Source organism: Emydura macquarii, unplaced genomic scaffold (genome assembly GCF_026122565.2).
Source record: "Emydura macquarii macquarii isolate MOO-44397 ecotype Brisbane River unplaced genomic scaffold, CSIRO-AGI_Emac_v2 contig_2948, whole genome shotgun sequence".
NCBI lineage: Eukaryota > Metazoa > Chordata > Testudines > Chelidae > Emydura > Emydura macquarii.
Window position 1 is genome coordinate 4642901 of NW_027133085.1, and position 21470 is coordinate 4664370.

General features: G+C 39.5%; 1 protein-coding gene across 2 annotated transcripts in view; it reads left to right on the forward strand.

The window, feature by feature from the left end:
• The window catches only part of SLC9A3 (solute carrier family 9 member A3), an 80138-nt gene extending 60977 nt beyond the window's left edge, over nucleotides 1-19161 (forward strand). Inside the window, exons 11-17 of one of the 2 annotated variants that reach the window (XM_067569837.1) lie at nucleotides 263-378; nucleotides 5356-5485; nucleotides 6089-6265; nucleotides 7053-7128; nucleotides 8400-8507; nucleotides 10111-10354; nucleotides 13319-19161. In XM_067569837.1, the coding sequence (XP_067425938.1) occupies nucleotides 263-378; nucleotides 5356-5485; nucleotides 6089-6265; nucleotides 7053-7128; nucleotides 8400-8507; nucleotides 10111-10354; nucleotides 13319-13322 (855 nt within the window). In that variant the 3' untranslated portion in view covers nucleotides 13323-19161. Of the gene's footprint in view, nucleotides 1-262; nucleotides 379-5355; nucleotides 5486-6088; nucleotides 6266-7052; nucleotides 7129-8399; nucleotides 8508-10110; nucleotides 10359-13318 lie in introns of those variants that run through there. The other variant, XM_067569836.1, reaches the window with a different exon arrangement.
• Nucleotides 19162-21470: the final 2309 nt, after the last annotated feature.

Consider the following 21470-nt stretch of genomic DNA (forward strand, 5'->3'; position numbering starts at 1 on the left):
CCTCTGGAGAATGTTGAATTTCACCCCAGGAAAATAAACCACACTGGGAGGGGCGGGGGGGAGAGGGAAAGATACTTTATTCCTGTTACAAAAGAACCAGAGGAAGTTTGTACTTATTTGTCATTTGCCTCTAGAAGCTTCAGAAACTATGCCATCTTTTTTTATATTACGCAACTGAACCCTAAAGTATTAACATCACATGCCCTTCGACTGAAAGCCCTACAGCTAAGCTGTAACGCACCTTATTTCTTCCTGTGAATAGGGAGAGCGTAGAGGTTCCCTGGCTTTTATTCGTTCTTCAAGTACTGACAACATTGTCAATGTGGACTTTAACACTCCTCGATCAAGTGCTGTGGAAGCCTCTGTCTCCTGTTTACTGTAAGTTTCTTTTTACAAGATATTTTTGTTTGATTTTTGAGTTATATATGATTAAATACAAAAAATGGTGTTTACACCAGTACAAAATGGGTGTAAAATCCTACCATTCTGACTCAGTTGCTTTCTCTTCAGAGTAATTTTCAACAGTGGTAGGTACCACACCGTTCTTTCTAGGCAAGCCTATTTTATTCTTAAGGTAAAAAGCATTACAGAGAAAATATATAAAAAAACAATTATAGAACCTACACGCATGCTAATAAGGGTTCACCCCAACCCTAACATGGACTCTGGCAGGAGCAGTCCTTCAAACCCCAACCCAAGGGGATTCCTTGTGGTTACAAGCTCACTACAACTTCAGCGCAGAACAGGTACCCAGTCTCTTGGGCCTCAGTAGGCCTAGTCTTTCCAACTCTTCCCAAAAGACTGAGGCCTTCCATGGGCCAGGTGTCCTGTCCATTTGCCAGATCAGGAAGAAGCCCTTGAGCCAGTTTACAAACAGGCTATTTATCCAGAAATACTTCCTTTGTCTTTCTTGGTTCTTGGAGACTCCAGTTTGAACTAGTATACATGACCCTCTGCAGAAGATAGCTTCAAAGGCTGATAACAGAGGAAGTACATTAGTGTCCTCTTCCTACCAGAGAGTACATATAGTTTGTCAATAAGCCATATGCAGTTGTATTTTTAATACAATGGATCTCCAAAGGTATAAGCCCTAATTCGTTGAGCTTTAGCCTAATTCAGTCAAGTTCATCTTAATTCCATAGGAATTTTCCAGGACATCACAAGATATTGTCAGTCTGTCAAAGCAGCATTTTATACTCACCACACATTTCACAAGGTACAAAGCAGAAGAAAATTCTTCCTCAGGATTAACTCCTTCCTGGGTGTTTAATGGAATACATTTTATGATATGAACAGGAATATATAAAGTTTACATGTATAACCAGAAATATGGGAATAGAGAGTATGATATATGTGCAGAAAAATGAATGGCAATACATTTTTAAAACAGGAAGCATTTTTTCACATTTGCAGAATTCAGAAGCAAACCTAAATGATTTTATACAAGTTTTCCAAACTAAAATCTCCTTTGGTCAGAGACCAAGCATGTAAATTTCAGCCCTGAGGATGAATTTTTCAGAAAGTTCTGGTGTGTAAAAAGAAGGGCTTTTCAGTCATAAAGCTTTGCATCCTTATCTGTAGCCAGAGCCTTATGTGTTACATGATGCCAGAGCCACAGAATCCATCTTTTACCATGGAATTGTTCTTCAGAATTCATTCCTTGCATGTTTTATAATTTCTTTCCTTTTTTTTTTTTTAATTATGAGACATGTTCCCTGGTATGCTCCAGCCATTTCCGGTATTGTAAAGCAGCTGTAACCTGGGTACAACCTGCCAGTTAAGCCAGATTTATGGCTGCTTCGAATTGCAGAGTGGCGCAAAGCAGTTGGAATGTACCAATAAAGCTGGCCCTATATTTTTAACAGCCTGTCATTGGTGAAGCTATGTTGGTGCAAACCTCTAATGTAGACAAGACCTAAGGGCAAGACTACAAAATTAAGTCGACCTAAGATACGTTGACGTACAGCCACCGCAGTAATTATATCACTTTTGCACATCCACAGTACGCTCTTTGTGTCGGCTGTGCGCATCCCCAGCAGGAGCGCTTGCACACATTTAACTGTCAGTGTGGGGCACTGTGGGGCAGCTTCTGAAAGGCAGCAACAGTCAGTGTAAGCAATGCAGTGACTACACTAACACTGTGTCAAGCTAACTACATCGACCTAAGCGCTATGCCTCTTGCAGAGGTGAAGCTATTAAATCAGTGTAATCGGTGAGTGGTGGGCATCGGTGGGCTCTACATTTTAGTGTAGACGCTTACAGAGTTAGGTTGATGGAAGCTGCCTTACAGTGCAGACCAGGGCTAAGTTTGCTGACAGCATGAAACAATAACTTTAAGAAGTGTGAATTCCCCCCTTCATCTCAATGGAGCATTTATTATGAAACCAAACAATGACACTTCAAACAAAAACACTGTTAATTATTTTTCCGCTGATGGAGTTAGCAGAAACATGCTGCTAATAGGGCTGGTTGTAAAAAGGTATGCACCATTTCCTGAAAAATGTTAAACCTGGTCTACACTACAGAGTTGTGTTGACAAAAGTCAGTTTTTGGGGACAAAACAGGGGTTGTGTACACACTACCATTCTCCCCTCCTCCCCACTGACAAAACTGCCCTGCTTTGGCGACAAAATAAAAACACTTCCCCGGGAGGCGTAGAGCTTTTTGTGGCAAAGTTAGTGTAATAAAGTGTCAGTGTAGACGCTGTGTGTTATAACTGGGCTCCAGGAGCTATCCCACAATGCCCAGCCTGGCTGCTCTGCTCACTGTTTTGAACTCTGCTGCACTGCCCTGCATTCCACTACACGGGCATGCACCCTTCCCCTTTCAAAACCCCAGGAAGTGAGGCAGGGGCGCTCCCCTCTCCCCACCAGTGTACAGGTCTCCGCTGAGCTGTGGTTGGGGAACAGGGGGACACCTGCCCCCCGAGGCATTGCAAACCCTTCCCAAAGCACCCTGCATGCAGTTGCACAGTGGGATAGCTACCCACAGTGCATTGCTCCCTGTATCGATGTAAGAGCTGATAGTGTGAATACACTCCACTGATGCAAGGAGCATAGTTAGGATATGCAATAGCAGTTTAATTACAGCGGTGGCTGTACACCAGCATGACTTGTGTCGACAAAACTCTGTAGCGTAGACAAGGCCTTAGTGAAAGAAAGTATGGGGTGGGCAGAGGGATGTTTTTAAATGAGAGAGTGTTATTTTCCCTACATTTTAAAAAACAGACATTTTTGCAAAATTTCATAATTGTTGAAATTTTTCATTTTGAAAAAGAATGACAAAAATGAAAAAGTTTCCGTACACAAAAATTATTGATATTGAAACCCCATGTTTCAACTCAAAACTTTTCATCAAAAAAATGTCAACCATCTTTAGCTGTTCATGTGCTTATCCCTTAATGCCTTTCACTTTTCATTGGTGGAGACCTGTGTCCCTCTCACTCCAGATGAGGGGTTTAGGCCCGCAGTCCCTCTGTGTTTCACTGTGAGGTTTCCCCAGTAGGTCTGACTGGGGTCCAGCACTTGTGGTTAATCTTTCTCCAGGGGTTACAACAGTGTAGACCAGTTACCAACCAGCCTACACAAAGCAAAATACATTTATTCTTAGGGAATTCAAGCATTACAGGGAAAACATAAAAACAATACAATTTCCTATATGCATGCTAACAGCTTGCCAGAAGTCACCCCTCAACCTTATGGGCCCTAGTAAGCCCAAAGTCCTTCCAACCCTTTCCTCAAGGGTTGCTCTGCCCCACCTCTCCCTCGGACAGAGGATCCTGTCCATTTGCTAAATCAAAAGAAGGCCCTGTTTTAGTTCAAACTCAGCCTTTTTACACCCAAAGCCCTTTCTTTGTTTGAGTCTCTGGGAAAGCTAGTTTGAACCAAGGGATGGCCGTTTCTCTGGAGTTGTTTACAATCCCCAGGGTAATCAGCCCCTCAGTGTTTTTTAGTTCCTGGAGAAGCTGGGGTAACTCTCCCCCATGGAGTAAAACACAATCAGACATAAACAATTCATACATTTAATACAATGGTCCTCAAAGATACTGCAAAATCTGTCACAAGGAGGACCTTACTTCATGAGTGGACACACTGATTTCAATGGATCTACTCAAGGAAAACTCAGTCTCAATAATGATGGTAGAATTTGGTCTCTTGAGATTCTAGCTGTCCACTTACCAGGTGCCAAAACCTCCAGCTTCCCCTTCTACACAGCCGTTATGCATTGTCAATACAAAAATTTGCTGCATATGGAACATGTAGAGGCAGAGTAAAAAAAAATTAGGTGTAATACTAACATAAACAACACAGAAGAGACTATACCAATTCTATTATCATTTTTTGCATATTTAATTAAACAAAAATCGCTTCTTATGAATATTCCTAGAATTGCCACCAAATTTCCCAGCTTGCTGCAGAGTACGTGGGCCTTGCCTACAGTATTCACTACTCAGCAAATTCCAGAGGTTTAGCCTCAACTCATCCTTTCACCCTTTATGAAAGAAAAATATACACATTTATGAGAAACAAATGGCACATAAAACTTATTGGGATAAATTGAACTGTGATGTAAACAGCCGCATCAGTTACTCCTCAGATGCAAATTGGTCTGACCACAGATGTAGGTGGTCAAGTACAACTAAATTTGCTGTTCAGTGGGCTCAGAAAACAAATGTGACTAATCCCATGGTGATAGGTTATCTAGATCAGTGGTTCCCAAACTTCCTTCTGCCAAAGATCCCTTTGGCATCTGACTAAATGTCCCCGACCTCTTTCATTTTTTATACATAGGTTTCATGTTGTTATTATTCTATTAGTTAGGGTAGTAATGACACCTCCAAAAACACACACACAGTTTAGTTCAGTGGACTGGTCTCAGGATTATGTGGGCTCTGGTCCCAGCTTCATGTAGAGTCTTGAAACCCTATACACTTATCTTTATCTGTATTTCTATTTTCCCTCAATGGGAATATTACTTTCCTGGATTGTAGAAGTATTATGTGTCTTGACATCGGTGGCAGAAAAAGTACTACTAAAGTCCCACAGGGAGTGTGTAGTCGTAACAGACAGAAGTTTATAAGATAAAGCAGACGATCAGGCAATGCCAAATTGTTGCAAGTTGCACTAGTTTGTCACTTATCTACTGACGTCACTGTTGGATCTGCCCGGAGGCTACTACGAGAGTGGCACCCACTCGCTCTAGACTACATTTGACCCATGATGATGTTTACTTTTTGTTATCCATCCACAATTATCTTCATGTTTAAATATATTACAATGCATGCTTCCTTCCCCCCTCCCTCCCCAGCTAGTGATCTAGAAAAACGTTGTTATGTATTTTAATATTCTGCTTTAGGAGGGAAAAAGCCAGCTCAGTTTGTCTTGATATGCAAGCCTTAGAGCAGAGGAGGAAGAGCATACGAGATACGGAGGATACAGTCACTCACCACACACTGCAGCAGTACCTGTACAAACCCAGACAAGAGGTGAGAGCACAGTTGCATCAATTACCATGTTTTCATTTGAAAGCCAGAAGAAACTAAATGCAGAAAATTGTTGGGAAACTCAAAATAAAAGGACAAATCTGCGATCAGTTAACAGAAGATGGGCTCTGGTACTGCATACCCTTAGCCCTGTGAGCCATCCTTATATACACAGATAGTCCCATTGATTTCAGTGACACTACTTGTGTGAGAGCAGGATTGTAGGATTGGGCCCAAAATCTGTTCTGCTGGTTGGTTGTTGCTGGTCTGAAAGCTAACTGGAGGGTGGGTGAGGGTGAAATGAAGCATGTGAACTAGGAGAGCCTGAGTAGTCTGAGAAGTAATCCACACCTGTTCTAGCCAATGTGTTTAATCCGTATTCAGTCAATCAATGTTTTTCAAATTACCATGCTTAGCACTTTGTGACTACCTGCAGCTTCATGTGGTATGGGGAAAAAGAAATAGTTAACTACCTGGGATTCTGTTAGAGGGTTGACTTGTAATTAATTGCTTTTTGTAATCGACGGGTTTTGTCAGTTGCCTTGGCGCTGGGCGGCAGTCTGCATTTCTGTATAAATAAATATTCTCTTCTCTTCCTGGCTACAGCACATACAACTGTACAGTCGACATGAAATCATTCAGAATGAAGATGAAAAACAAGACCAGGAGATTTTCCACAGGACAATGAGGAAGCGTTTAGAATCTTTCAAGAGCACCAAACTAGGAATAAACCAACCCAAAAAGCTCAACAAAAACCACAAGAGAGACCGGGGCCAAAAAAAGGTAAGGGGCATGCACTTAGGGCCAGGTCATGCCCGTTCCTTCCCCAGACAAAGGGCCTGGTGCTCTAGAGGATCCATTCCTGAGGAAGCATAGGGTAGTTTCAGCTCCCAGCATCAATCTCTTCCTTGTGGAAGTTCCTCACAGGGGGGAATCTGGGATCAAGACCCAAGCAAGAGAGAGATCAAAATTTGAGATGAGTCGAAAGGCGACACTGGCAGTGGCATTATACCCTCACCAATCTTGTGAAATGTACCCACCATTTCCCTTTGCATGGTGGGACCCTTCTTTTGAATGTGAGGGGATTCCAGGTCTAACAAACAGCAAGGCAGCTCCTGCTGTGCTAACATGGTGCCAGAAGGGGCAATAGAGCAGTGCAGGGGCACAGGACCTTCATGTGGATGGCTCGTGTCTCCACGAAGGTTGTATGGAACTGAGGGGAGCTGTTGGTTTGAGGAGATGAAACTCCAACTTCTTCTACATGGAGGAAGGAGGGACAATCTAACCTGCCCAACTGCAAAAGGGGTAGGAAACTCTGCCACATACCACTAATGGAGTTGCTTGTCTGCACTAACATCAAGGGGAGTCCTATGGAAAGACTAATAGGAAAATAAGGGCTTACAATATCTCGGCCTGATCACCACTGTGTTATTCCAGTTTTATGTTGGTGAACTCCATTTCACTGGCAGCAAGCAGGAGAAATCAAGCTCTCGGTATCTACAATGTGTATGCTATGTGTGCTGCATAGCTATCACTGTCTGAGGTAACTTGAAATGTTTTACTTTTTCAGAGAACTAGTAATATCATACCAAATGGAAAAATACCTTCAGAAAATCCAGTGCAAGACTTTACTTTGAAGGAAAAAGGTAATTGCACTGTCAAACAACAATAGTTAACCAGATTTTTTTAATCAGCTTGTATTTTGTTGGAGGAAAAGCATCTGTGTGAAATTTCATGGCAGAAAAAAAAATAAACTGATATTAACAAATGTCACATTTTCCCCCCGCCATGCTTAAAACAGATGTTTTTAGAAGGAAGTAATGAATGTTAAATATATATATATTTTCAGAGACAACTTGATGACAAGCTGAAATGTAGCCTACTTTATAACTAACATTAAGAAAAACAATGTTTACTCTTGAAATCCTAAAAATAATTGGAGACCACTATAAAAAAGGCTGCCTTATAGATAAAATCTCACCTTCTGACTCATGACATGCCACAGCTACCTCTGATAATGGCTTTCTTTGTGATTACAGGGTGTGTACATGTGCCCATCACAACTTGCCCAATCAAGTATCAGTACTTTGTATGAAAGCAAAGCAAGCAGGCTGGAACAGGAGGACAGCATAATATGAATAGAAAGTCAGTTGGCCACACTGTGCTGACTTTTACCTTAAATGCAACCCCAGTGACTCCAGCACAGAATTTGGCCTAGCAAATCTAACTTTGGGCTTACTAGCCTTGGGAGTGTCGCTAACAAAAGGAGGAAAGAAAAAACCCTGCCATTTTAGTGTTGAGAGGTGGAAAAGGATGTCATAGCCAAGGAAACTGCGGGGGGAGGGGGGGCATAGATGGACAGGCATTAATTAACCAAGTTTGAAATTATCTAGGACACTGATATTAACCCGTTTATGACAATGCATGGGATCTTTAGTTATCACAAGTCGTCAGGACTTCAGTTTTGTATCCCATTGTATCCCATCGCAGCATAGTGAGCACTACCATTGTGCTCAGGCTTTCTTTCAGCACCGGATACACAGGAAAAGTGCTTCTGAATCATCACTTTCTGCAGTTTGTAAGATTTCCCTGCAGGTCTCATATCCAAGTACTCATCCAGCCCAATCTCTTTTAGTTTATGAAAGCTGACACAGTTATAGCACGAGATACTGATTCAGGAGTGGACCAGGAATCCAATAGTAGTGCCCTGATCAACTGTTAATTTGATGAGTATAAAATTTAGTTTTAATGGTACAATGATTGCTGTAAAATGTGCGTTTATCCAGACTTACATTAAAAATTTACTATACACATCTTTGATAACTACGCTAGCATCAAGAAGCTACCATATAACACTTTGGGTCAAATCTTTTATGAACCTCTATTGCACACTGACTTTTTTAATATTTTCTTCCAGATGTGGAATTTTCTGATCCAGAAGAAAACTATGAATCTCTGCATAGGGACAAAGGAGTTGACTTTTTAGCTAATGTCACCAAGCAGAATTGCACAGATGCTTCTACTGGTAAGAAAATAGATCATGAATGCAGAATTTTCTTCTAATACAAAGCAGTTTATTGTATTTTTTGTCAATATTTTTCTACTGATGATATTGACAAAGATTGTGATCATGACTGCACAATCTAGCTGTGAAACGACTAACCACTTCTAGAGACAGAACAAATTATTCTACAGTTGTCCTGACTTTCAAAGCCAGCCAATATTCAGCCATTTTGAATTGGTTTCTGCTTTGTCAGGAATATATCAATCAGCTCGACTCAAGTTGATTTCTTTTCCCCCTCATGTGGAATGTGTCTCCCCAAAATTACAGTGTCCTGGAGCCCAGAACGGGCAATAGTTAGTCCTAGACCAGTGCAGGTTTAAGATCTAATATTTTAGTGGCCCTGCAAAACTAGAAGCAGGGTGTTTCCATCACTTCCTTCGCTTTCCAGTGGGACACACAGCTCTTGCTTCTAGCCCTGGAAAGTTCAAAGATACCAGATTTTAAAACTGTGACATGCTGATATCTAGAAGAAGCAATTTTAGCTAATTTTTAAGGTTTTAAAATCTGTTAATTTTCCCTCTCTCTAATCCCTGTCCAGTTGGATTCATAGCATAACACAGTAGTTTGTTTTCTGTGGCACATGCAGGCTGTGTGAAGGTGTGGTGTGGTATAATGCTTATATCGGCATTCATTTGGCTATAACCACACACATGCTGATAGGACTGTTCTACCACACCACACCATGATGCATACTGTGTTTGGGGGTGTATGAAGAGGATATTAATGCTCCAGAAAAGAATGAGGTGACAAACTGGACCTAGACTTCAATTTTTAAAGTGTTATTTTTATGGTTCACCATGTGCAGATTTGAATTTTGTTTTAAAAGGGCCTCGTTATCTGTTTTCCACACACATAAAAAGGTACTTTTGACTGTTTTGGCCTGTTTCTCTTCTCACCCACATTTTACGCAAATGTAAGTCCACTGACTTCAGTGAAATTATTGATTTGCAATGTTCTCAGAGGAGAATCAGAACCTCGTCCTGTTATATGCTCCTACTATCTAGGTTTGCACTATAAGTTCTAGGAGACTGGGGACCAAATTCACCAGTAAGCTCTGACTGCTTTGCGCTGATGTAGTGAGGCCATAAACCTGTCTTAATGGGCTAGTTAATCCATCTCTTGCATCTCTTTTGCTTTACTGGGGTGATGCAAAACAGCCAGATCACGCCAGTGAATCTAGCCCTAAGTATCAATTTTTCAAATATGTTTCATTTTTAAACTGGTACATTTAAAACAAACTAGAACTGATCACATTTGGCACAACTGATTTAAATCCAATCAGTTCGTTTGGATAAACTGCATTTATTTTTTTCTGTCTGCAGACCCTTCAACCATAACTACAGATTATAATCAGGTTTTTTTGTTTGTTTGCTTTGTTTTTTTAATCAACTGAGACTTTTAAATAGCAAAATGACCAGCGGTAGCCAGGCTTGTGAGCAGAAAGCTGAAAAGCTATATTTGTTTATGTTTTATTTCACTATGGCAGTTTTCCTGTGCCAAACATCCTGTTTACTGCAAATTATTTTATTTTCCAACTGAATTAATCACCCATAAACTTTTGTAGGAATTGATAACCCAGTATTTTCAGCTGATGATGATCAAAGTGTCTACATGAAGTTCCCACCATGGTTATCTGATGAAGATACTGTAGTACCATCACAAATGGCCCGAGTGCAGATACCGTATTCTCCAAACAACTTCAGACGGCTCACCCCATTTCGCCTCAGCAATAAATCTGTAGATTCCTTTTTGCTAGCAGATGGCTCAGAAGAGCGACCCAGAGCTTTCCTACCAGAGACAACACATATGTAATATTTTTAAATTGACCTTCATTTTTATTTTTAATCAATCTCTATGTCTACTCTGGCCACTTGACAGCTTTCCTCGTCTCTTTTTGTCTTTTCAAAAATCTTTCTCTTCCTTGATTTTTCTGCATTTGGTCATTTGCTGTTTGTCTCCAGTTTGAAACTGGTACTTTTAAAGAAAGTTGCTCATCTTTATATATTTACGGGCAGACCCCTTGCTGGCATAAATCGTCACAGCTCTCTGATCTACTCCAGCTGAAGCTCCGAACCTTTGTTTGGATTTCAACATTTCTTGTGCTATTTTGAAACAAAAGTTTTCCAGGCACTTGTAGGTTATGTGCTGTTTGTTTTTCCTGGTTTTACTCTGTTGTATGGCCATCTCTAGTTTTGCTTAATCAAACTATTTATGTTGTAGGCCCAATTCTGCCCTTTGCGACAGGGGTGAAACTCCCACTGAAGTCACTTCACATGAGACTGAATTCAGATTTAACCTGATATCTCCTAAAGTGATAAACTGTTGTCTCCAGTCACTTCAAGCAGGCCCCATTTTTGTTATGGGTTTGTACAGTGCCCAGCCCAATGAGGATGGGGTATTTAGGTACTACTGCAGTACAATTTAATAAATAATATTAATAGCCACATCGATAAATGACTTAAGATAAAGTTTAAAAATCAGGTACATCTTGCTATAAACATTGCATTTACTTTGTACAGGTAAAGATAACTACATAAGGGGCAACACCTTAGGGAAATTAGACCCCAGGTTTTTATTAGAGCACTGACATTCATTTCACCATAAGAACGGCCACACTGGGTCAGACCACTGGTCCATCTAGCCCGGTATCCTGTCTCCCAACAGTAGCCAATGCCAGGTGATTCAGAGGGAATGAACAGAACAGGCAATTATTGAGTGATCCGTCCCCTGTTGTCCACTCCCAGCTTCTGTCAGTCAGAAGCTAGGAACACCCAGAGCATAGGGTTGCATCCCTAACCATCTTGGCTAATAGCCATTGATGAACCCTATCCTTCAGGAACTTGTTGAATTCTTTTTTGAACCCAATTATAGTTTTGACTTTCACAACATCCCCTGGTAATGAGTTCCGCAGATTGACTATGCATCGTTGAAGAAGTATTTCCTTTTGTTTTTGAGTTGAGTTTTAAGTTGTGTATTTATATAAAGTTTTACCTTATTTTTAAACTTTAAGTAATATTTTAATATAGTTGCTCAATACAGTAAGTCACCTCTAAAGGTTATCAGTTCAAATCTGAATTCAGTCTCATGTGAAATTAATATTTTAGTCTCACTTTAGTCTCCCAACACAAAATCAGCCCATAGTTTGATACATTTCTATAACTGGCACAGTCATTGCTGTAAATGAGATGGCTCAGGTCATGATTCAGTCATCATAATGCAAAACCTAGGTCAATATAGAAATTTAGCAACAAAACACAATAAACAAGTGCATGGTTTATGGTGTAATAATTAAGCACAAAGATGAGGCCTAGTGTCATCTCTGGAACAGCGACTGAATTATTTAGGTAATTTGAGGGTGCTTCCAGCTGGGAAGGGAAGAACCATATGAATGAAGGGCTCAGGGTTTATTCAGATCAGGGCATGGCTGTTACAAAATGAGGAGGAAACACTCTCCTATTAATATTGTCCTAAAAATGTGCATAAATATTTAGAACCTGATTGGCATATGCATTTACTCTAGTTTCATGCCTTTTGAAGTGATTGTTAGCCCTCTGAATTTAAAGGAAACACAGAACGCAAGCTTTCCTAGGCTCTGAGCAGTGCAGAATCCTGACTGGAATCGAGTTTCATAGTCACCTGAAATGAAGTAAAAAGAGAAAGTTATATTTCCCCTTTTATCATGGCTCATGTTTCATATGAAGAAATGATGCCTTTAGCTAGTTCCAGGTAGTGAGTTATGATGTGTCATTTTCCCCAGTGGAGTGCTCTGAAGTTCAGCTGTCTTTTGGTTTGGTTTTGTGTTTAGCCAATTTGCAATTATAAAAAAAAAAAATAGTAATTTGGAATTACTGCTAAATGAATGAAATAGTACTGGAGCTACCGTGTAGATTAAACATATACAAAATGGTATCCCAAAATTTAAACACATCTCTGACACTCATGTCATTTGTTCACACTGAAAGTATCGGAAGTTTTCTTTTTCACTGGAAATATTTACATAGATTGTATAATGTTGACTTCTGTCGCTTATGCCTTGCTAACCTTTTATTAAGCTTTGTCCTTTTTTCCATTCTATCTCCTTGATTGTTACTGATTTCATAATTTAGAACAGTAGAATGGTGTATAACAGCTTTTTGTGCAGATAACATTTGTGGGGTATATTCACAGTCACTGCACTTTGACTGTGGTTTCTCTCAAGGTTGCTCTTGGGAGGTAGTTCGCTGGATAAAAGTAACTTGTCATATGGGTTAAAACAAGTTTAAAAAAGAGTAAGGTCCAAGTCGCCTCGGTGCTATTGTAAAGACCTTACAGTGGTCCCTTTAAATGCATCTTATACAGTAAAACGTTCTGATGTAAAAATAGCATTAGAATCCAAATTATTTAGGATTCCTTAGCTGATCCTTACAACTCAATAATTCAAGGCAAAATTACTTATAAAAATAAATACATTTAAATGGCCACACGATGGCACCATCACCTAAGAATCTGGAACAGACCGATGTACTTGGCAAACATGGGGCTAAATTCTTTCTTGATTTCCACTCTGGGCAATCTTGTTGGCTTCACTGGGGTTGTACAGGAGGGACTTGGGGCAGACTTTATCCCACTGGCTCTAAGGACAGATTTACGTTCCTAAAGATATATTATCTTCAGCAAAATAGCAACAGCAAAAGAATCCATCTGAAACCAATATTTCAAATGAAAATCAAGCTTGTCATGCTGTACAAGAAGTTTATGTTTACATATTTCTATATTTAATTTTACCAATGTAGGTGACAAGAGTGCGACAGAGACTGGATACTCTTCCTCAGATGAGAAACTGCTGTCTTGGAAACCTGACCAAGCAAAACAAAATGCCTCTGTTTCAGAGAAGCCCCTCCATTTCATTCCATCTTGCCTTCAAAGGCCTTGGGCACAAAGTTATTCTTCATTGGGAAACCGAGGAAATATAACTCTTTCTATTTTCTCAGAGCACATAACTTCTTATGACCCAAATCTAGCAGAAGTGTATTGGAAAGCAGTCTCAGATACAAATAACAAACCACCTGTAAATTCAGGATATTGTTCTGAAACTAACTATGAACCAATGAATTCACAGCAAGACAATTCTGTAGCTGTGCAAGAGAGGCTAGAGGAATCTAATCCTAAGGAAATCCAAGAGAAGAAAACACTGCCTAACGCACAAGCCCACTACAGATCTGCTACAGCCAGGCGTGTACAAAACCGACGCTCTTTTCATATACCAAAACCTTTGCAACATCCAAAACTTCAAAAGTTAGCATCTCTTCCGTCATCTTGTCACATCCCTCCGCATTCTCTGGAACAAGAAGAAACACAGCTTTGAGCCTTCACTTATCTAAGAGAAGAAAAATGTAGTGAAAGTGGACCAAGCCTTTGGAAAAGGATAGACAGTGAGAGAAACTCAAAGCACTGAGACCTTTTCTAGCACCATTTCTTGAAAGAAAGAGGAAAAGACCCATCAGAAACACTGGGATCTACCTTTCTGCTGGACATACACCAGTAATTCCCCATTCACATTAAAGGGACTTATGTGGGTGAATCCAGTTGATAACTATGCTTCCTTTTTTTATCTAGAACAGTGATAGGCAACCTAGGCTAGTGAGTAGGCCGCATGAGTGGCCTTCCTTTATCTCAATGGGCCACAAGATTGAAACCGGGCATCTGCACTAACCATGACCCCATGAATAAGCTTAAATACATTTAATACAGGCTGAATATTTCATAACAAGTTATAGAAAATTACTTAATATTACAATAATGTAACATAAAAATTATAAAAATACTTAATAATTGCCAAAAATTTGACAAATTGTCAAATCAGTGCACTTCTTGTATGATTCTTTCATGCGTGTGAGTAACTTTTAACAAAATGTCTCATGGGCCGCTCTCAGATGTCGCATGCGGCTCTTGGGCTGCAGGTTGCCCACCACCAATCTAGACTGTTACAAAGATAAATCTATTTTCTGAGGGATATAATGAGAAGCTTTTCAAAATGGAAACTGTTTGATGTTGCTTTTCAAATTAAAAATAGTTTTATTATGTCATAGATTTCCATAAAACACAATTAGGGCATTGACTGTGATAGTAATAATGCAGCTCAATATTCATGTTGCGTGAAATTCCTATATATGAGGCCAATGGTTAAATCTCTTGCTTGCTAAATCTATTCTGGTTGAAATAGATTAGTGCCTCTTTATTAAATGTCAAAGCTAATAAAGAAATATTGTCCCACTCTTGAATTTTCATGTCATTGTGAAAAGCTAATTTAATTGTGGAATTTTTATTCTCTACTGTAAATTTTCAGGGTGAAATCTTGGCCCCGCTGAAGTGAATGGGAATTTTTCTGTGGATTTCAATGGAGCCAGAATTTCACCCTTGTTATCTGTTTTAAGTGGTGCTGGGAATTAAAGAATGTATAGCGATAGTACAGAATACTAATTTAGATGGTCCTAAACATTTCATTTATATTATTTAAGCTGCTCTTTTTCAAATAGCCTCAGTCACACGAAAGTGCTGACATAGGTGATTTATTTGGCTACTTATGCATCTTCCAAAATCTTCTTATTTATACATAATCCTCTTTGGATATTTTTGGCATGGTGATTTTTCTGAAATACTTCTGTGTCCTTTGACACATCGCCTAGGTGCCATGATGACTCAGGATGTTGCTATTTCTAAGTACTGGATACCGACATTTTGGCTATACTGTATGTATATATTTGTAGATGTTTGAAATTTGAGTTTTTATTTTCCCATTTTTATGCTAAATGATGATCATTGAGACTATACCAGGTCTCTTCTCCTTAAAAGCCTGATCCAACCCCCACTGCAGCCAGTGAAAATTGTATTAGTCCCTGTATGAAAATGAAGTACAAGTGAAAGACTCTAAGGACTTTATACTTCCATGCAAGACCTGAACTAACACTGCATGTCAGGCTGCTCCATGCTTAGTTTTGCAGCTTCATATACAATTTGTTCCTGTGTGATGACATTATATTCAAGATAGCTCCAGTCCTGACAGAGACTTTGTGACAGATACTCAGCTGATGTAAATTGTCATGGTCACATGAAATCAAGTTAGGCATATGTGGGCCTGTAAAAATCCCATTATGCATCTATCTATGTCTGTAGGCACCTAAATACTTTTCAAAATCTGGCCCTCCATGCCTAATAAACTTTTAAGAACGGGATTTAGTCTCCTAAATCACTTAAGCACTTTTTAAAGTTTTAACCCTATACCTAGAGCTCAGATGTTACTTCAGATTCTATGACCCAAATTTTCAAAAGTGACTTCTAGTTTTGATTCTAATTCTAACTATGGACACACGGGACACCCCAAAATTAAAATCAGTAGCCCCTTGTGGAAATTCTGACCCTGTACTCTTTTTCTGTCTATGGCTTCTCAGCTAAGAATGCTAGTTGTACTACTGATGATGCTTGGATACCATGGTGATGGACGTTTTATAGAAGCCTAGATAGATAAATAACCTACTCTATAGGGACCGGATTCAGATTACCAACTCATTTTACACAAACCATTAAGTAGTTCTCTGCTTTCAGTCATCCGGAGCACTGATTCAGACTACTGCCCTAGAACGGAAGACTCTGTAGTCCAATGTTAACCATCTAGCCAGTCATTCTTACTCTGAATGAGGAATATCATGTTGCTTAGTATGAAGTCCTTAGAAACCACAGTGAGTCTAAAACCTAGCTGTATGATTTGATGTCAATGTAATTATTTGTGAACTGAGTAAATAATAATGTATTTTTATTATTGTTTTGGTGAAGGGAAAATATTTTGTAACCATAGTTTTGGGTATTATTATTATAATAGGAGTGACTATTGGAATTTTACTCATCTTTGTGATGAAACATGTGGATCCTTTTTGAAAGCGACTCTTAGACTGACCCATTATACAGCAGGAGAAAAACACTTTGGGCCAGATTCTCCAGTGTCTTGGACCTAAAATAATCAATTACACACACAGAAAGTTAGGTGTAAAAATCTTACACACACACACCCCCGTTAATCAAGAGGAGAATTTTGATTTCATAGCATTTTATACCTACTGTGCCCACGTGTCAGTAACTATGCAAAATGCTAGGCAATGGAGAATCAGTTCTTTATTCTGAATGTTTCTGGGCCACATTCACTGATATGCTCTGGCTGCATAGCACTGCTCTGCACATGCAAGGCAGCCATCAACCCATCCTAATTGGCCAGCTCAGCCAGCATGGTGGATGTTTGCATCGCTGGAGGTGCACAAAGAGGCCAAGACATTATGATGAATCTGGCCCAATATTTTGAGAGTATTTTTGATAGTCCCAGAAAGGCAGCAATTTTTTCTGATATCCCAGCATAATACCTAAGCATGAACACCATAATAGGTCAGATTCCATTTCCAGATGCTGGTTTCCTATGAAAAACATCTTTTTCCTATTACTATTGAGCGAATTTTGTTGCTATGTTGTAGCACAAAGTTATGGAGCATCACACATTGACACTGTAAGGAGTCCTGCGCTAAAGGCTACTTTTTCAAAAGTGCACACAAAGTATTTGTACACATGCAAACATCAGAGCATAGCTGCAAACCCTGATTTGTCTGTTGGTGTTCATGCAAGTGTGTGGACTTTTGAATATCTAGTCATATATTCATGTTGTCACATCTTGTTCTAGCAAATTGATATAGCACACAATTAGGATGGGTAAACAAAACTGCCTATAGAAACACAACAGTGACTGAAAAAAATAGCAGTCTGTGAGCTTTGGTGAGTGTTGCAGGCTGTATCCCAAAAATAGTTTGCTGTGATATCAAAAAAAACCTAAATGTCAACAGCATTTTATCAGCAAAAATCACAGAAAGACATTTATACAAAAAAATCCAAATTCTCCTTTCTCTTTATGTATACTGTTAAGGGTTTGTCAGCATAGCTATAGCTGTACAGACAAACCCACTTAGTGTAGACACAGCTTATATCAGTTGCCTGAACAAAATAAGCTACAAAAATGGGACTTTTTTGCAGATATAACTGTGTCTACACTAGGACCAGGTCTACACTACCACTTACTTTGGTATAACTTATGGCATTCAGGAATGTGAATAAGCCACCCCCCCGAGCAACTCAAGTTACACTGACCTAAGCACAGGTGTGGTCAGGGCTATGTCAGTGGGAGCGCTTCTCTTGCCAAGATAGCTACCACCTCTCATGGAGGTTGATTTATTATAGCAACAGGAGAGCTCTCTCCTGTTGGCATAGAGAGTCTTCACCAGATGTGCTATGTAGCACTTCTAGTGTAGACTAGCCTTAGGGCTCATGCTGGCATACCTATGTTGAACAGAGATGTGATTTTTTCATACCCCTAATAAATATTGCTATGCAGAAAATACTTTCAAGTGTAGACCAGACCTTACTTTACTGTAACTTCATTGACTTCCTTTGATTTATTCCTGATTTACCCTAATATAAATGAGAGGGGAAATAGGCCCAAAGAGTCGATAGCCAGACCTTTCTTGTGCACTTTTGAGTTGCAAAATACATCCATTTAGTGCAGATAATTGAGTCAGATCCTCAGCAGCTAGCAATTGGTGTAGTGCCATTAACTTCAGTGCAGCTACACAAATGGATACCAGCTGCAGGTCTGGCTCTGTGCATTACGAAGGGTATTTTCGTAGCTCTTTTCACTGTAATTTTATAATTTAATCTTCACAATTTAAGAAAATATTTAAACCATAAAGTATAAATAATGGTTCTGATGCCTTGCACCTTGTCTACTCAGTTTCATCTGAGCAAAATGAGTATAAAATGCTACCAAGACAGGACGGACTTTGTATAGTAATAGTGACTTCTCCAAATGCAAAGCAGTGAAGAATCGGGTTGTAGGAACCTGCTTTTTCAGCAGGTAAATCTTCATAGCTCTACTAAGTTTAGTGGAGCTGCTGCTGGTCTACACCAGCTGATAAGCTGGCTCTTATGAATGTGTTCGCTCATAAAAAAAAAATGTTTTGTAGTCTGTGAAGAATTCCACAATTGCTATTTATTGAGTATGTATCTATGGCCTCCTTTGTTGTACAAAGATAGAATCCATAAATATTTGATGTCTTTTCTACAAATTTTGCTCCACAGAGAGGATTTTTTTAAAATGGTTATTATGCTGCACTATTAACTATTAACCTACGAATGTTTAAAAAAAAAAAAAGTAGGAAGTGTGTAGTTGCATTAAGATGAATTCTGACTCTCTGAGCTGTGAAGATACTTGTATGAAATGCTGTTTTATGAATGTATGATCTAATCAGTTTATGTAATACAAGTTGGAAAATGATGTGCCTTAAAATATCATTCTCTGGACAGCTTCTGTTTGGAGATTTCATGTGCACTTTCCAAACAGTGTTAGTTCTTTCTTCTATTTTTAAACAGTAAATTTGCTCTATTAAAATGCCTCTATAAAAATGTTTTAAAAGCACATTATGATGAGAACTTTTGTAATAAACTGTATAATTTCAGTGTAATCATGCTACAATGGAAAAACTGGTTTATTTAGCATCTCTGACAGATATTTACAAGACACTCCAGCATTAAAAGTAATTTACTGAAACACAGCTTCATTGTTCTGGCTATTTTAAAGTTTATACTTTGCATGCAGCACTGGTAAGAAGATTGTGGCTACTGTTATGTAGCCAGGTATAATGTAGAACGTATATCATCTGGTTCTGATCAAACCTCTTGATCAAATGCATGAGGATTAACGAATGCTAATAATTAATAATTATAAAGGAAGGGTAAGACCTCAAAAGAGAATTTCATGCCTAACCATATGACTCATGTTAAAGAGGTTGGAAACTGACTATGTCACCACAGCAAATCCTGAACTTAATGTAAATCAAGCTGCTCCCAGCTCTATCTCTAACTAGATCCTGAAGGTGGTCTGACTATATAATTGCTAACAAATGAAAACAATGCAGAACAGTCTCCTGCACATCTCTAAAAATTGGCTATTCAGTTTGAGAAAGGGGGGGAATGTGCAAGCCACTTAAACTTGGGGACACGTTTTGCATTTTCCTGAAGGCTGTGCTGAGACTCTTTCTCCAACTACTAGCCTCCTCTACGGTTTCTTTAACACTAAAATACGATAAAGTGATCCTTAATTTCTATCCCCAAACCAAAATATTTTGTTTAAAAAACCATTTACAAGTGCGAAATTCAGAAAACTGACTAAGCAATAGTACTGCAGAAGAGGACTTAGAGTTATAGTGGATCAGAAATAAAATATGAGTCAATAATGTGATGCAACTCTCTAACACACTAATAACACTCTGGGGTGTATTAACAGGAATGTCATACATAAGACACAGGAGGTAATTTTTCTGCTGTACTCAGCACTGGTGAGGCCTCAGCTCCCGTACTTGTGTCCAGTTCTGGGCACTACACTGCATGAAAAATGTGAACAAATTGGAGAGTCCAGAGAAGAATCCAGAGGAGAACAACTAAAATGATAAAAGTTTTAGATTGAAAACCTGATTTATATGGAAAGGTTAAAAAGAAATGGGTATGTTTAGTCTTGAGAAAATAGGACTGAGAAGGGACCTGATAACAATCTTCCAATATGTTAAGGGCTGTTATACAGATGACAGTGATCAACTGTTCTCCCTGTCCACTGAAGGTAGACCAAGAAGTAATGGACTTAATCTGCAGCAGAGGAGATTTAGGTTGGATATTAGGAAAAACTTTCTAACTCTAAGGGTAGTTACATTCTGGAATAGGCTTCCAAGAGAGGTTCTATAATTCCCAGCACTGGAGGTTTTTAAGAACAGGTTTGACAAATGCTTGTCAGGGATTGTCTAGGTTTACTTGGTCCTGCCTCAGCATGGGGGGCTGGACTAGATGACCTCCCACGATCCCTTCCAGCCCTACATGGCTATGATTCTAAGTGACAACAATGTGCTATTTATCAACCATATTTAGAAAACCCAAGCAACTAAAAGCAACAAAATAAATATTAAAGCACATTTATAAATCTTACATTGCCCATATAATATGCAAACACCTGGGGTGAAAGCCTGGCTCCCCTGCAGCAATGGCAAAACTCCCATTGCTTTTAATGAAGCCAAGATTTCACCCCGCTTTCTTCTCAAATATAAGCACATCCATATTTCATCATGGTCAGTAACACTGTTACTATTCAACACCCTGCCTGTCTTTTTTTGGTTAGGTGGTTGGTGCTGGTTTCACTGAAATTAACACTGTTTGATTTTGGAATTTCTCAGTTTTGGGTGATGGGCCCTTTTAACTTTCTATTCCATGTATAAGTAAAGATGGAGAGCCAGCGCCTCTGGTGCAGTGACTGCTCTAAGCCATGGTTCTGCTCCCCAGCCTAGACCAGCCTAAGGGCTGATCTGTGTTATGCTGGCCACAGTGGTCCAATAGAGATCAGGTGGAGTTTTATGCATTCCTCACTTCCCTGCCCCCTATGTGAAAGTGGGGTGGAGGGTTGAGGGGTGGATGTGCCAGCTTTACACCACCAGATGTGTCAGAGGAATTGAGACTTCCTCTTCAAGGCAGCTTTTGTGCTTGTGAAGGTGTGTACTGCCCCTTTAAGGAACAGGCTGGAGCCCACAATAAAACAGCCTGGATGTAATCAAGGAAGCCCCCTGCCCAACCCTGGGGCTGGGCTATTTAAACAGGAGAAAGAAGCTGAGCAGGATTTTTTTTCCAGTGGCTTCATAGCTAGAAATCCATTTCTAGTATTCCAGTGGTGTCAATTTCCAAAATGCTGCGCTATTCCCAGCCTTGAAAATGAATGCCACACTCTACCTTGGTTTGAATGTCATGGCATAACATGACTTGTGGAGCTGCAAGAGGAACACAAAGAAAAATCAAACACATTTTTAAAAAAAAGGTAAAAAG